The sequence below is a fragment of the Cetorhinus maximus genome, chromosome 17 (genome assembly GCF_964194155.1).
Source record: "Cetorhinus maximus chromosome 17, sCetMax3.hap1.1, whole genome shotgun sequence".
NCBI classification, from domain to species: Eukaryota; Metazoa; Chordata; class Chondrichthyes; order Lamniformes; family Cetorhinidae; genus Cetorhinus; species Cetorhinus maximus.
The window spans coordinates 39,367,470-39,383,837 of record NC_135895.1 but is presented as its reverse complement, the minus strand read 5'-3'; the positions used below and the strand labels follow the sequence as shown (position 1 = coordinate 39,383,837).

At 39.0% G+C, this 16,368-nt stretch overlaps 1 protein-coding gene across 5 annotated transcripts in view; it reads left to right on the top strand.

The window, feature by feature from the left end:
• Positions 1-13,835, top strand: part of gpbp1l1 (GC-rich promoter binding protein 1-like 1) — a 76,649-nt gene extending 62,814 nt beyond the window's left edge. For all 5 annotated transcript variants that reach the window (XM_078561053.1, XM_078561052.1, XM_078561048.1 and 2 more), the window contains exons 10-12: positions 1,906-2,027; positions 6,850-6,952; positions 12,986-13,835. In XM_078561053.1, coding sequence (XP_078417179.1) covers positions 1,906-2,027; positions 6,850-6,952; positions 12,986-13,141 — 381 coding nt within the window. In that variant the 3' untranslated portion in view covers positions 13,142-13,835. The remainder of the gene's footprint in view (positions 1-1,905; positions 2,028-6,849; positions 6,953-12,985) is intronic.
• Positions 13,836-16,368: the final 2,533 nt, after the last annotated feature.

The following is a 16,368-nucleotide window of genomic DNA, read 5'->3' as shown; positions in this document are numbered from 1 at the left end:
GATGAACCATTGCCAAAATACTGAACTTCTGCCCTAAGAAATCCATTCCTGAGAAAACCATTCACACTACGTTATCTGAAGCTGTTGAATGGATTGTTAACTTCTACATCAAACTATAACTGCTTCCCCAACCATACAAATAAAAAATACCCACTCGGCAATTCAAAATGCATTTCAGAGAATGTATACAAAAGATTAATCAATTTTACATGGTTTGTATAGTCTGCTTATTTGTCATGTGAGTGTTCCATTCTGTAGTTTATTAGCAATGTTCAAAGTATCTTGAACAGCACAGATTTGTGGTAATAGTGCCACATTTTCCTGATTTAATATGGAACTTATTCCCAACAGCTTTGCCGTTTTATGATATCTATTTTAGAATGCAACTTGAACAGATGTTAAAAGTTTGACATAGATTTTAGGTAGTGCAAATTGATTTCTAATTAAGAACTCACCTTTAATCATCCATTGTTCCTTTTGGTTTATATAAAGTATGAAAAATGTTTCAGTGGGCTAAATGATGTTGTCAGTAGTCAAGTGATGGTCTCACCGCTGCCATTGAAGAAAGCTACCCACAAAGATCTAATCATTATTATGGCCTGGATTTCTGCTTTCCTGAGTGTCTTTTTAAATCTTGCACCAAGTCCAAGGGATTTCCAGGTGTCCAGCTGCAAGCAGGATAAGCAGCCAATCACATCAAAAATATTCTTACAAGCAGAAAACCAGGGAGGTAAAAGCATTGAAGATTCATTGACGTAAAACGTTAACTCTTTCTCTCCACAGTTGCTGCCTGATCTGATTATTTCTAGCATTTTCTGTTTTTGTTTCAGATTTCCAGATTCTGCTGTATCTTGCTTTTGTATTAAAATTAAAAGCACTCAATCCCTTCACTTTTTTTTACTTAAATTTAGATAAAGTAAATGATTAAAATTGGGATTGAATTAAAATAGAGGCTAAAATAAAGATGACATTTTTAAGAAATATCATTTAAAAAATTTGGAATTTTCTTTATTGTAATGGGATAAATTTTACATTATGTAAACATAAAATTAGCTTTTCAAGGCCAGTAATGGTGTTTAGTAATAATTATCAATTAGCATGCCATTAAAAAGGTTTTTTACTGCAAGACTAATTGCGTAAAAGTGGAAGTTCTCCCAATTCATAGCTTGGGAATTACATTCTGGGGTTGATGTGGGAGGTGTCTCAACAGTGCACATTCTGGAGAAGCATTGAATAACAGATAGCAACTTCTGGATTTCTGCATTATCCTGCACAGGTGCAAACTCTAGAAACTGCTGTCAGTGCCAGTTTCACCATCATTACCACATCAAAATGTGGGCCAATAACTTGGTCAAAAGTCAACTATTTTTGAGGATCTCATTGCTGAAGCTAGATTTTTTGCTGATGACTTTCTGCAGGGTTATTAATACTGAAGCTGTTGCCATTGATGATTTTGCTCAAGAATTCAGCAACCCAGCTCCTTTCAGAATTATCTCACAGATTTACAGCAGCTGTTTGTATAACCCTGCTCTCACGACAAGTTGTTCTGCTACAAATTGAACAGCGTTCCTACAGAAGACAATATTATTAAAACACATTTCCCTATTATGCTGTCAAATAAAATCCTGTTTCATTTGGGTATGAATCATTGTTTACATTCACGTTACAGTTTGATTCATTTGTGGGGACCTTTTGTGTGTACTGTTTAGATAATTGCTGACTTATCCCCATTATATGCTTGCCAGTACTCCTTTAAAATCACGTTTTTTCATCCTTCAGTAATCTGGAATATGAGTTGGGATTGTAACAACACATTTTTAGAAGTGTTGCATAAATAGTGCTATCCGCTTTCTACCTGTACTGTTCAAACATTTATTTCTTTGTTTTAATTATTTCTTTCAATAGGGCTGTGTAGATAATATTCCAGAAACGAAGAAAAATGGGAATGCAAATGGTCATCAGCATAGTCTCTCCTTCTGTGGCCCAGAAAAAGATTATCTTTCCAGTTCTCTTGAAGCAGAACATAGGTATCATTATTTTTTATTTCCGCATGAAACTGTTGTGGTGGATTTATTTTCAGTTGTACAGATGTGGGCAAGACAGTGAATTTCTGAATCTAGATTTGGATTTAGTACAGACCAATGGGATAAAAATCCTTCCTCTCTGCTGACTGTTGGAGCTCCAAGTAAGAATGATTTTGGTCAATCTTACTTGATGCACATAGATTCACAGAAGAAAAATATCTATAACCTCACCTTAATTGGCACAAAATAAGCATTCTTTTTTAAAAAGCATAAAGATGGTTGACATGAGAAAGTTATCACTTTGGTTTACGAGTGATGCTGTTTTTGAAATGGCCGTTTTTCAAGTTCTTCAGTCAGCAATTTGCATTGCTGTGGTGATTCATATGGTGTTCTGTGGTACAGGAACACGTTTCTAGTTACTGCAGTAACAGCCTACATTCGCATAGTATAGGTATAGTGCCTCTAGACCAAGACCATGCTGGATTTCAGACCTAACCGGGCTTCGGTTCAGGCCATAGGCAGCTTGGGTCAAGTGGGGTGAAGGATCACTCGGAGTGTGAGAACAGCAGATAACTTATTTGCCCTTGAGAAGGCAGTGGTGAGCTGTCGCCATGAACCGCAGCAGTCCATGTGCTGTAGGGAGCACTCACAGTGCTGTTAGGAAGGGAGTCCCAGGATTTTGATCCAGCGGCAGTGAAGGAACGGCGATATATTTCCAAGATGAGTGGCTTGGAGGGGAACTTGCAGGTGGTGTTCTCATGCATCAACGGCTCTTGTCTTCCTAGGTGGCAGAAGTTGTAGGTTTGGAAGGTTGCTGCAGTGCATCTTGTAGATGGCACATACTGCTGCCAATGTGCATCCTGCTGGAGGGAATTAAGTTTGAGTGGTGCTTGTGGTGCCAATCAGGCGTGCTGTTTTGCCCTGGATGGTGCCGAGTTTCTTGTGTGTTGGAGCTGCAGTCATCCATGCAAGTGACTTGTGCCTTGTTGATGGTGGGCAGGCTTTGGGGAGTCAGGAGGTGAGTTACTCTGCACAGAATTCTCAGCCTATGACTACTCTCGTAGTCGCAATATTTATATGGCTGGTCCAGTTCAGTTTCTGGCCAGTGGTAACTCCCAAAATGTTGGGGGTGGGGGATTCAGCGATGGTAATACCCATTGAATATTAAGGGGAGATGGTTGGATTCTCTGTTGTTGCAGATGGTCATTGTCTGACACTTATGTGGCACGAATATTATGTGCCACTTATCAGCCCAAGTCTAAATATTGTCCAGGTCTTGCTGCATATGGATATGGACAGCTTCAGTATTTGAGGAGTTGCTAATGGTGCTGAACATTGTGCAATCATCAGCAAACATCCCCACTTCCGACCTTATGATGGAGGGAAGATCATTGATGAAGCAACTGAAGATGATTGGGCCCAGAACATTACCCTGAGGAACTCCTGCAGTAAAGTCCCAGGACTGAGATGATTGACCTAAAGCAACCACTACCATCTTCCTATGTGCTGGGTGTGATTCCAACCACGTGGAGAGTTTTCCCCCTGATTCCCATTGACTTCAGTTACTCTAGGATTTATTGGGGCCCACTGCTCCCTTGAAATCAAAGGCAGTCAATCTTGCCTCACCTCTGGAGTTCTACTCTTTTGTCCTTGTTCTGAACAAGGCTGCAATGAGGTCAGGAGCTGAGTGACCCTGGCGGAACACAAACTCAGTGTCAGTGACCAGTTTATTGCTGAGTAAGTGCTACCTGATAGCACTGTCAACAATACCTTCCATCACTTTGCTGATGATTGAGAATAGACTGATGGTGCAGTAATTGACCGGGTTGGATTTGTCCTGCTTTTTGTGTACCTGGGCAATTTTCCACATAGCTGGGTAGATGCCAGTGTTGTAGCTGTACTGGAACAGCTTGACTAGGGGTGCAGCAAGTTCTGGAGCACAAATCTTCAATACTATTGCCGGAATATTGTCAGGGCCTTTGCAGTGTCCAGTATCTCCAGCATTTCTTGCTATCGCATGGACTGGATAGAACTGGCTCAAGTCTGGCATCTGTGATGCTGGGGACTTCGAGAGGAAGCCAAAATAGACCATCCACTTGGCACTTCTGGCTGAAGATTGTTGTTAATGCTTCAGCCTTAACTTTTTCACTGATGTGCTGGGCCCTCTCATCATTGAGAATGGGGATATTTGTGGGGCTGCCTACCCCTGTTGTCTAGTTGTCCCCTACTATTCACGACTGGATATGGCAGGGCTGCAGAGCTTAGGCCTGATCCATTGGTTGTGGGATCAACAGTGCTCTGTCCATTGCATGTTGCTGCTGCTATTTGGCATGCAAGTAGCCCTGTATTGTAGATTCACCAGGTTGATACTTCATTTTTAAGTATGCCTGGTGCTGCTTCTGGCATGCCCTCCTGCACTCCTCTTTGAATTGAAGTTGATTCCCTAATTTTGATTGTAATGGTAGAGTAGGGGATATGCCGGGCCATTAGGTGACAGATTGTAGTGAATACAATTCTGCTGCTGTTAATGGCCCATAGCGCCTCATGGATACCCAGTTTTGAGTTGCTGGATCTGTTTGAAATCTATTCATGCTGCACAGTGGTAGCGCTACACAACACAATGGAGGGTATCCTCAGTGTGAAGACAGGACTTCACCTCCACAAGGACTGTGCGGTGGTCACTCCTACCAATACTATGATGGACAGATGCATTTTCGACAGGTAAATTGGTGAGGACCAGGCCAAGTAGTTTCCCCCTCTTGGTTCGCTCACCACCTGCTACAGGCCCAGCACAACAGCTGTGTCTTTTAGGGCTTGGCCGGCGTAGTTAGTGGTGGAGCTATCGAACCACACTTAGTGATGGGCATTGGGTTCATTCTGTGCCCTTGCCGCCTTCAGTGCTTTTTCCAATTTGTGATCATCATGAAAGAGTACTGATTCATCAGCTAGGATGGGTGGGGGTTGGTAGGTGCCACACTGCACCAATATAGCACCTAGCTGAATTGTCCAGGTAAGTTATTTTTATTTTACTCAATTCAGATTGATGCATGGCACATTGTAAAAATGTCCAGTTTTCAGACAACTCCGGTTTTTGTACCTTTTAATAGAACACAGCATTCCAAGGCACGTCACAACCAAGGTGATGAAACAAACAGGAGCAAAGAAATTGGGTGAAGAAGTAGGTTTTAAGGAGGCTTTAGAGAGTGAGGAGAGATGAAGTGATATGGAGGAGTTAAGGGAATGACTTCCAACAGTGTGAAAACTAGACTACAAAAGGCTCTGGCACTGATGGTTAGAATATAGGGAATAACCCAATTGAGATTCATTACTAAACACATTTTGAACAGGCCAGCAGATATAGATTTCCAATTTGCATATGCCTACCCTGTGTTTCTATCAGATAATTGTCTACACCTGGATATACTGTGCATTAAAGCACCTCTGCTAGATTTTAATGTTTTATTTTCTTCATTCTCTACCAGGTTTCCTTTCCCATAGCCAAAAAATGAAGTATTTCATTACTACCACAAATGCCATAAGTAAAAGCAAATTATTTACCAAGACAAAATTGCTCCAAATTATGAGATAATTGCACAGGAAATGGCAAAAATTGCAAGGGATGACTTTTCTTCCTGTTTCAGCTCAGTCTTTGTTATTGCTCCCTTCATAAGTATGGAAATTTTAGAAGTGCTTTTTAAAGTGCTGGTATGCTGCCTATCATCATTTGACCAACATCGAAAGATATTTCAGCTGGAGTGTGTAACCATGTGTCTTATCTCCCAAGTGTTCGGCACCAGTCAATTGCACTTTTGTTTGGACTCATAATTTTGAAAAATTTACAGAGATGAATGATTGCTTACTGTCAGACCAATTTTTACAGTAATCAACTGGAACCATCCTTTAGAACTAGGTGAATGAAGAGTGGCAGAGCACATTGCACTCAAAATGTGGACATTGGAAAAAACTGGGAATGTTGAGCTGTTCATTGAAAATGGCAAGACTTGTTTGGAATGTTGTTCTGTGACGTGTCAGAGTGGGCTTTCTCTTAAAACTTCCTATTAGGGTAAAATTAGTGTTCATCGTTTCTATAAAATGTATTTCAAGTTGGATGGCAATTCTTGGGATTATCCAGTTTCATACGAAGTTAGTGTTGTATTTGTGGTATGGGGAAGTTCTTAACACTTCTTGGTTCCAATCTTTAATGTCACGAAGGTGTATAGGAACCAATTTTCTTGGACCCCATTGCCCACCTGAAGTATTCAGGGCTGACGTGGTTGTCTAACCTGGTCACACTCCTAGCACAAGCACTCCTGTGAGTAAAATGAATTTCAACTGTTTGCCTAGCTGGTGACCTCAGGGCTTTCTGGTTGCTACTGGAGAGCAATCCGTAGATCCCAGGAGCCGGTGATCCACAGAGTCAACGTAAAAAGCTCTTTAGCTACTCTTCAAGGCTTCAGCTCTGTCAGTGCATCCTGCCCTATGGAAATAGATGTTTGCCAGGAACAAAGTTTAGAAAAATCACTGGTTCAAATTTACCTTCAATCTTGAGTCTGTGAATGATTTGAGTATTCAACAGCTCATTATTAGTAACTTTGAATGATAGACTGTTAATGAAAGCATGGCATTTTTACAACCCCCTTTAAACATGAAAGGTCACAGTTCAGTTGCTCTTTAGAACCTCTGCTGGGCCACGTTCCTCTGTACTTAGTTAAATCATAAATAAAACAAAGATAACAGCTGTAATGTCAAGATCTTTTTGTACGGTTTGAATTTTTTTTAAGCAGGATCAGGATTGATCTTTGACCTAATGTTCATTTCTGCACAGATTATTGAAAGCAATGGGTTGGCAGGAATGCTCAGAGAATGATGATAACTTCTTGCCTCTGACTGAAGATGAGCTCAGGGAGTTCCAGGCTAAAACTGAGCAGGTATGTGTATTGTGTCAGTTTTTTTAAAGAAAAACTAAAAATACGATTGCATTGATTTATGCTTTATTTGAATGGATTAATCAAGCCATATATTAAATCTCGACCATGAGATTTTTCTCTGAGGGTTGTTAGTCATTGGGATTCTCTTCCACAGAGCAGTGGAGGCTGGGTTATTAAATAAGTTCAAGGCTGTCTTAGACAGATTTTTGGTCAACAAGAGAGGTAAGGATTAGGGGGTGGAGGGGGATGGGGGAAGCAGGCAGGAATGTGGGGTTAAGGCCACAATGAGATTAGCCTTGATTTCCTTAAATTGTGGAGGAGGCGCTAGGGCCCAAATGGCCTACTCCTGTTTGTATTTCAAAAAAAAATCTCTGCTTTGGATCAATACTGTGTCAATAGTATTACACCTAACCATAAGGTTGGCACTGCTGTCAATGTAGCAATTCTTTAGCACTACCTCCATCCCGAGCGGCAGTTTTGGAGTGGGGAAGCTCAACGTATCTAAGGCAAAGGAGTCCGGTAGATCGGCAACCCCTCCAGGATTAGCGCACAGTGGCAGCAGTGTGCACCATCTACAAGATGCACTGTAGCAACTTGTCAAGGCTTCTTCAACAGCATCTTACAAACCTGTGACCTCTACCTCCTAGAAGAACAAGGGCAGTAAACGCATGGGAACACCACCTCCTGCAAGTTCCCTTCCAAGTCACACACCATCCTGACTTGAAACTGTTCCACTGTTGCTGGGTCAAAGCCTTGGAACTCCATCTCTAATAGCACTGTGTATGTGGCTACATCACACAGGCTGCAGTGGTTCAAGAAGGTGGCGCACCACATTTTCGAGGGCACTTAGGGATTGGCAATAAATGTTGGCCTTGCCAGTGACGCTCATAACTCAATAATGAGTAAGTTTGATAACATCAGAGTACCACCAGCTGATTTAATTTGTTCTGATATGTAGCTGAAAGAAAATGGAAAGAGTGAGGGTAGGAGCAGAACTAGTATTTGGAATTGAACACATTTGCTTATGTCTTTTTGAATAACTGCTATCTTGAATAAGAACTATTTTAAAGAGTACAATTGCTGTAATGGGTTTGTTTCAATGTTGCAGTGTATGAACTGAAAACATACATAACTGATTTCCTCAAGGAGATGCATATTTTCCTGGACTTGTAGGAAGTCTATATTCCGTCCTTTCCTGAAAACTTTTGCCTCATTTTAAAAATTCAGTTGTTGGGAATTCAGTTTTTGGCAGATGCAAAAAATAAATAGGCTTTTGCAACTTTTAGGAGGCCAGCTTTAATTTCAAGCCCAAACATATTTTTAATACATTCTGAATTGGTGTTTGTAGCATGTAAAAATACCCTTAATTTTAGTTTTTTCTCCAATCTGCTTATTTTCAATTGCAAATATGTATGTTACAAGGAGTCAAAACTAAAAATTTAAACTGGAGCAGTGATTTTCTAAAATTTACTTGCTTCAGAGTCTAGGTAGGATATGAAGTTATCCCACTTCTCCAGGTGAAGTGAATTATGCAAACCAAAATTATACTGAATAACTTGGTCCAATAATCTCGAAAGTGTTATAACGTGTTTGGCTGAGTCATCGTTCCGAGGAGTACAATTTTTTCTGGCGTTATTTTAAGACCGAGTGCACAAGTGCAATTAGCTTAATTTTGTTGATTGCTATCCATAAGGATCCAAGGATCAGACTATTACATCACATTTCCTCTCTACGGCGTGTTGACAGACTCATAATTAAACTTTATTTTCATTTAGCATACGCTAATGTAGCTGAATCCTGTTGTTCTGGAGGAACCAACCACCTGGTGCTTAATGCACTCGATGGTGTTTTTATGCATTGACACTTTGGCAGTGTTCACCCATACGATACCCACTCAAAGCCCTTTGCATGTGTCAGTGGCAGTTACTTTTAGCCAGGAAAAGAATTGTCCGTTCTTGGAATAGCTTATTTGCAGTTACATTGCAAGACCTTGGTTTTGCCCTGATCATGGTTCTGTGTTCAAGCGGGAGGGTGGGGATGGCTTGTGGTTTGTTTCTTAGTTTAGAACAAGCTGAAGTGAAGGAAACATATCTTTCAAGAAGGATCCAGTTGAAATCTGGTGTGTTGGCTAAATATTTTAAATGCCTTGTTAACTGAAAGACTCCTAACAGTGAGTTGGACTTCTGGTATAGCCAGGCTGAAGAAAAAGAGAGTGAAAGAGTTTTAGATGCAAGGTTTCAGAGTTAAAGAATATTATAACCGGGAAGAGTTTTGACCTGAGGTGGCTACACTAGAGACGTCTGTCTTCAATGGGGAGTTTGCAATCATAGGACGGTTGGAGGAGATTTGAAGAGACAATCTTATGAGAAGTAAAAATAAGGCCCAAGGAATCTCAGTAAGGTATACGAATCTTGAAATGGTACTCAGCCAAGTGTTTAATCTTTCAATTTTTGCTAATTATCTGACTTGAGTTATTGAGTTCAACTGGTGTGGAAGGAAATGTAATTTAACGAGTTTGGTTTAGATTAGAAGTAACTGAGTTAATTGTACTTTTGATATCTTTAATGTAACTGACTATTTCGGATCTTGTGTTTGTTAGTGTTCATGCTCTCTGATTATTGTGCAGTAAAGTTCTTTTGATTTAAACTGTGAACCTTGTGGCTTCATTCTTTTTGTAATTACCTCGGTTTTCAGATTCTTTAAAAAATGAACACTTCTCTGGTCTCTACTGAGATCACAACAATTTCATAACTTAACCCCTGGTTTAAACAAAAGATTCTCATATACACCTTTGTTCTTGATAATTTTATGAATTCTAGTTCATAAATAGTGTTTGGATTCTTGGAGCAGTGTCAATAATTTTTTCCCACTTTATCTTACCAAAGCACACTTGCTTTCTAATTTTGAATACCTCTATCCGATCTATTCACCTTCTCTGTCAAACCCGTCAAAAGAGTTCCAAGTTTCTCTAGATTCACAGCCAATTAATCATCGTGGTGAATGTCGTCCGTACTCTCTATAGTGCCATGATATTTTTCATAAAGTAGGACACCCAAAACTAGATGTACTAATTTGATTGCAGTCGAGCCAATGATTGTGAATAGGTTTAGCATGAAATCTTTGCTTTGGTACACAACGGCCCCCATTTATAAAATTTAGTACGTCAATTTTTTGTGTGAATATATAAGTTTTACCAACTTGTTCTCTCACTTTGAAAGAATTGTCGGCCTGAAATCCCTAATTGTGTCTTTGCACTTCGTTTTAAAAAGTCCAGCGGTTTTAACAGTGACCCCACGGGGATTCTTTTTAAATCTTTCCAATTTGCAGTAATACATTACCCACTATTCTTTCTTTTTTAGCCATTGGCCATCTTCCTGTCTATCCATTGTCACATTGCTAGTGAGGTGGTAGCTCAGTGCGTGGGATGTGCTGAATATGCCAGCCAGGACCTCCTAGAGATTTCTCAACACCATAGCTTGCACTTCCACTGATTGAAAGAAATCTCCAGGGGGCACCATCTGTTTTTGCTGAATAGTTTGCAACCTCCTTCCAATGCTCAGCAGTAGACACAGAACATCAGACTTCTTTCATGCCCTTTAATTTGGGGGCACCTTCCACTAAAGGGCTGGAATCCCACACTGAAGGGCTGTACCTTTGCTTATTACAAATTTGGCTTCCCTCTAGCCTCAGGTCCACTTTGCATGAAACCCACAAAACTGCATTCTGGTTGCCAAGATGAAGATGATGTGGCACCTTTTTAAAAAAAAGGTCACAGGCTTCAATGCCACCTTTCAGATTGAACATTCTTTTAAAATTTTATTCATTGCCCATCCCCTAATTGCTCTTGTACCCTAAGGGCACTTTTAAGAGTCAGTCACATTGTTGTGGGTCTGGAGTTATATGTAGGCCAGACCAGGTAAGGACGGCCGATTTCCTTCCCTAAAGAAAGGACATCAGTGAACCAGATGGGTTTTCAATTGGCAATGGTTTCATGGTCATCATCAGACTTTTTAATTCTAGATTTTTATTGAATTCAAATTGTACCATCTGCCGTGATGGGATTCGAGCCCAGGTCCCCAGAGCATTACCCTGAGTCTCTGGATTACTGTTCCAGTGACAATACCACTATGCCACCACCTCCCCCTCTCTTTGGATTTAGTATTATTCAACACTTGTATGGTACTTGAGAGGATTCGCTCTTTGGATAAGAATAAAAAAACTGAGATAGATATATGGTTAAAGCCAAATTGTGCCTTGGCTCAATGTAGATCAAAAACTTTTTATTTAAAGGGACATTATAATTTTGAAAAAGTGTTGGCAAACTATTTCACCAAGTGCTCAGCACAGTAATGCATGAGAATTCACTGCAGTTTATGTTACTTTCGTATGACGTGGTTTTGATACTGGCATTGTAAAATAGTGGGCAATATCAGTTTAAATCACAAATAAGAACAGAAAATGCTAGAAAAACTCAGGCCTGGCAGCACTTATGGAGCAAGAAACAGGGCTAATGTTTTCAGTCTGATATGACCCTTCAGCAGAGTTAAATCACCTTTAGTTGTCATGTTAGGAAGATCAGTCAATTCGGGCTGAATTGTCTCCTGTTGTATTTTAAATGTAATTTATTCTGAAATAAACAAACCAAGAAAAAATAGGCAACATATTGAATCAGCTTCTTGCCTTTACCCATCACATCCTATCACAAATAGGATGATTTAGATAAGTAAGATGTGTCTTGCTCTAAAGGCCTATTTTAAATCTCTGTCTGCCATATACGTTTTCTGCCCAAAGTTTGGTTTTGTTTCTATGACTTTACTCCCTATCAAGTCACCCCAACTGCCCATCTGGTTCAATTCCCGTTCCCTTGCCCTCAAGTATGAAGACCATAAATGTGAACATGACTGGCACTCAACTGGCTTAACTGTCCACAGCCATGTCATGAAGCTATTAATGTATATAATATTATTAGAAAATATTTTTCTTTTAGAATAGAAGTTTAGTCTGGGGTGTGTCTTAATTGGATTAAAGCCAGCTAGTCTGGGTGCTTTGATGTATACTAGTTTGAGATGTAAGAGAGGTAGAGTGCATTTGCATTTTTTTAATAGAGCATTCAAGAAGTGGAGTGAATTCTGGCACCTAGTGAGCAGAGACCAAGCAATATGTTTATATTGCTAATAAAATTGGTACTATGAAAGGGGTTTTATTGTTAGAAGAGGCTGGTGATACAATGAGAATTTACATTCAATGGGCTGTGCTAAATGGGCTTGTGTGTGTAGAGCAGAGGCAATGTGGCATCAAAAGCAGCTGTAAGCCTCCAACAGTCTTTACAGGAGCCAAAGTGAAAAGAACCTCATTTTGAATTCATAAAGTGAAAATGCTTTGCCTGGTGTCTGGTTAAGTCTATGGGTTGTTGTTGCCTTAATGGAGATTAGTTTAGGTAATTTGAAGCCATGTGTATATATTTAACTTGTGTAAATTAATAAAATGTTTAATTTAGCTTAATATAAAACCTCTTGAGAACTAGTGGTATGATTCCTGAATTTAGTGTTGCATCTCAAACATAACACTTAAAATTATAGGTTATGACAGTTGTTTAAAGTTTCCCTATGGGATTTTTAAATAACTCAGCTTTACCAACTGCATCAGCCATAACAAGCCATATCTGACTGTGTGACCTTGAGCAGTGTTACAGTGGCTGCGCAATTGTAGTCCAGAACTATCAGAGCATAACATTTATCCCAAACTCTTCTCAGACACATTGCCTCCTTTGACCTCGTCCATTGCTCCCCCTATTCCTTACCTCAGGCCCAATTATATAGACCTTATGCTTTCTTTTCCATCTTGAGGATTGAGGCTGTCTTCTTAATTTGACTGAACTCCTTTTTAAACAATTGCTGTAATTTTCATGGGGAAGTGGTCCAATAGTGTCACACACTAATTAATTTTGATTCACTTTTAAATGTTTCAGATGTGATTGTCTGCTATGGAGCAACACTGACTAATGCAGAATCATCTCTTTCTCATTTTTTATAGCTCAAGAAAAATGGCTTTAGGAAAAATGGTTTTCAGTTGAAGAACCGATGTACAGCTTTACATTTCGCCCATTGGAGAGGCATTTTCAGTACAGGGCTGCATGAAGATTCAGATTCTGAAACTAGCAGTAGTACCAATTCTGATGATGATGCCTAAACTTGGTATAAGTGGAATTCACATTATATGTTTTCTTATAGCTGGAGGACTAAACTTACTAAAGCTCTTTTGGCACAGAGTTATATTTTTCCATGCACAAGGGAGTTGATCATATCCCAAAGAAGAAAATTTGCTTGTTGAGCTTTTTTCTTTTTTCTTTGACCAGCTGGTCCTGTTGAACGCTTCGTAGAATGAAATATGAGTCAATAAAGAAGAAAAGGGGGCAAAGCACATTCTGAGTAATCATTTGCAAGGAAAGAAGTGGGTATTTTTTGAAAGCTTGAAAAAAAAACATTTGCAGACAATTAGTAGGAATAGCAGTGTGATAGAACAAGCAGTGTAAGAGACAAATTCAAAATACTGATGATAGGTTGTCAAGAATAATGCTAACTACATATGTTTTTCAATGTCGTGATATTTTGGGAAGAAGAAAACAAGATTTGTCACCAGAGGTTTATCTCCATTTCTTTGGTACAGTTGTAAAATATTCACAATAGGAGCTTTGAGTTCTTCAAACAGCCTTGATATTCAGGGTGGATTGTAAAATATAAATTTTGTGAAATTTCAAAGATTAAGATTATTTTGATAACGTTATTTACAAATTTAAAGTGGCTATCACATATGAATATCTGTATGAGGAAAACTACTGCATTAAAATAACTTGGAATAAATATTTTGCATCAGTTTGCCAAAATGGTTGGTGTTGTAATTCTTTTATTAAGTGCTCTGTTTTGAAAGATAGTTTTACATTTTTGAATAAAATGTTTGTTTATAATAGAACCATTTACTGCAAGAAAAAAGCAATTAACAGCATAAGCATATGCTGGTAAACATGCATAACATGAATGAACATTGAAGTGAAGTTCCAAGATAATTATTATAATATTCTAGTAGTCTAAAAACTATTATTGGTACTGATATCCATTGAAATATTGCCTCATAGCTATAAATATTCAACATTGCTTATATATAGTCTTAATTGCTTTATTGTTGGATATCTGTAATTTTATTTATTTGACTTTGAAATATGGGCAGTTTTGGCAAGCCTGTGTTCATTGCTCATCTTTAGTTGCTGGGAGAAGGTGATGATGGTCCCATTTTGATAACCTCTGCGGTCCTTGTGATAATGGTTCCCCTATAATAATGTGAGGTAGTGGTTTTTAGATCATTGATCCAGCGACTATGAATGAAGTGGTGTGTCCAAGTGAAATGGTATGTGACTTTGAAAAGTTGGAGGTGGACATTTTCCTGTGACATTGCTGCTTTTGTCCTCAGCAGTAGAGATTGCAGGAGAGGGTGATGCTGTCACAAAAACCTTAGCGAGTTTTTTAGAAAAGTATTCATTCACGGGATGTGGGTGTTGCTGGCTCGGCCAGCATTTGCTGTCCACCCCTAATTGCCCTTGAGAAGATGGTGGTGAGCCACTGCCTTGAATCACTGCAGCCCATGTGATGTAGGTACAACAATATTGAAGGAATAGTGATTATAGTTCCCAAGTCAGAGTGGTGTTTGACTTGGAGGGCAACTTGCAGGTGGTTATGTTCTCATGCATCTACTGCCCTTATCCTTCTAGGTGGTAGAGGTCATGGGTTTGGAAGGTGCTGTGAAAGGAGGCTGATGGTGTATTGCATCTTGTAAACTATACCTACTGCATTAGTGAGGAAGGGGATCGATATTAGAGTCCAGTAGCTGTGCTGCTGATAAGCGGTATTCTGTCCTGGATGGTGCTTTGCCATGTTATCGCATGTTCCCGTGTTCTGTTCATAACTACTGCCTGGAAATTGAAAACAGACTTAGAATTCTTCCCTTACGTTTTCAGCTTCTGTATGAACTAGGAGTAAGGCCACAATCCACTGTCTGTTTCATGATGTCATTGATATGGGATGCTGAGTTTTATACATAAAGAAATTGAATAGAAAAATAAGTACAGCAAATTAAAATCTGGTAGATTACCTTCAAAAATAATTTGATACCTCACAGCACCTCTTTAAAGAGAACTCGCATCTCATTAGGAGAGTTTTCACATTTTATTTTGCAACTACTGTACATGAAGGCACAGTACCACAACAGACCAATGTACAAGATCTTCTCATGACCAGCATCTGAAGTGCCTCTAAATTGTTGGTCTTAGAAAAAGATGTATAAACAGAAGTGCAGAGTCCATTTGCCATGTAAGATTCAACAAAGACTGATCAGTACTGCATCTTCAGCAGTTGTTCACCTGGACCTCTGCCTCATGTTTCGTCTTTTACGCTTCAGCCTGCGCATACGCTTCTTCCGCCACTTAGCTCTCATGTCAACAAGGATCTAGGTGGACTCAATTCTTGCATCAATCATTGGGAGAAGTGAACAGGCAGCAATTGCAGAACTCTTTTGAATGCTTTTACTTTTCAAAGTGCTGGAAGAAAAACTAATTTGTAATTCTAAACTGAAGTGCAAAAAGCAATACATGACTTCCTTTGATATGTCTTTTTTTTTGCTGCATCTGTTAATGTGGTTTTTAAAAAAAATTTGCACATGATTCAACAAGGTGAAAGGTAACAACAATCATTTTTTGAAAAGATTAACTTGTCATATCAAAGTGCCCCGCCCTCCTACAGTTTCCTAGCAACAATCAAAGCAATCATTCAAACCAAACAACTGACTGCTTCAAAAAATGCAAACCACCTAAATGGAGATAAATTAGAAGAAATATAAAACACGGGATGCGTTAGAGTACTTGAGTAACAGGTTTGTCGCAGGAAACAATTGGAATTGATCCTTGTGTTGAAGCATGATTGTTGTGTATTGTGTATGAGTTTTATACAATGTAATGGTTGTTAAGGAATTTGAATGTTGACGTTGTCAAGTTGATATCTGAAGACATAATTTAAAGTAACACCTTGTTAGACTTCATTGTAGAAGCGGTGAATGAAGTGTTCATTTTTTTTTGTGGCTAAACATGTTGAATTTACTTCAATTATGTATTTTGGTTTATTTATCTGTTGTGGAAAAGAGAACATGCATAGGAAATATAAATCAAACTGCTTCAAGAAATTGAAAAGTCTGGAGATCAAAAAGAACAGCAGTGTTTAAAAAGTAGATGTAGATATTAAATAGAAGATAAGTTCTTGAGAATGCTTATGGTAATATGCCATATTAATTGTTGTGAAAGTTAAAAACTTATCTGATCATGTGCAGGTTTGAGAGTTTGAATTATTCCAAGCCTTTGTTTAAACTAAACGATT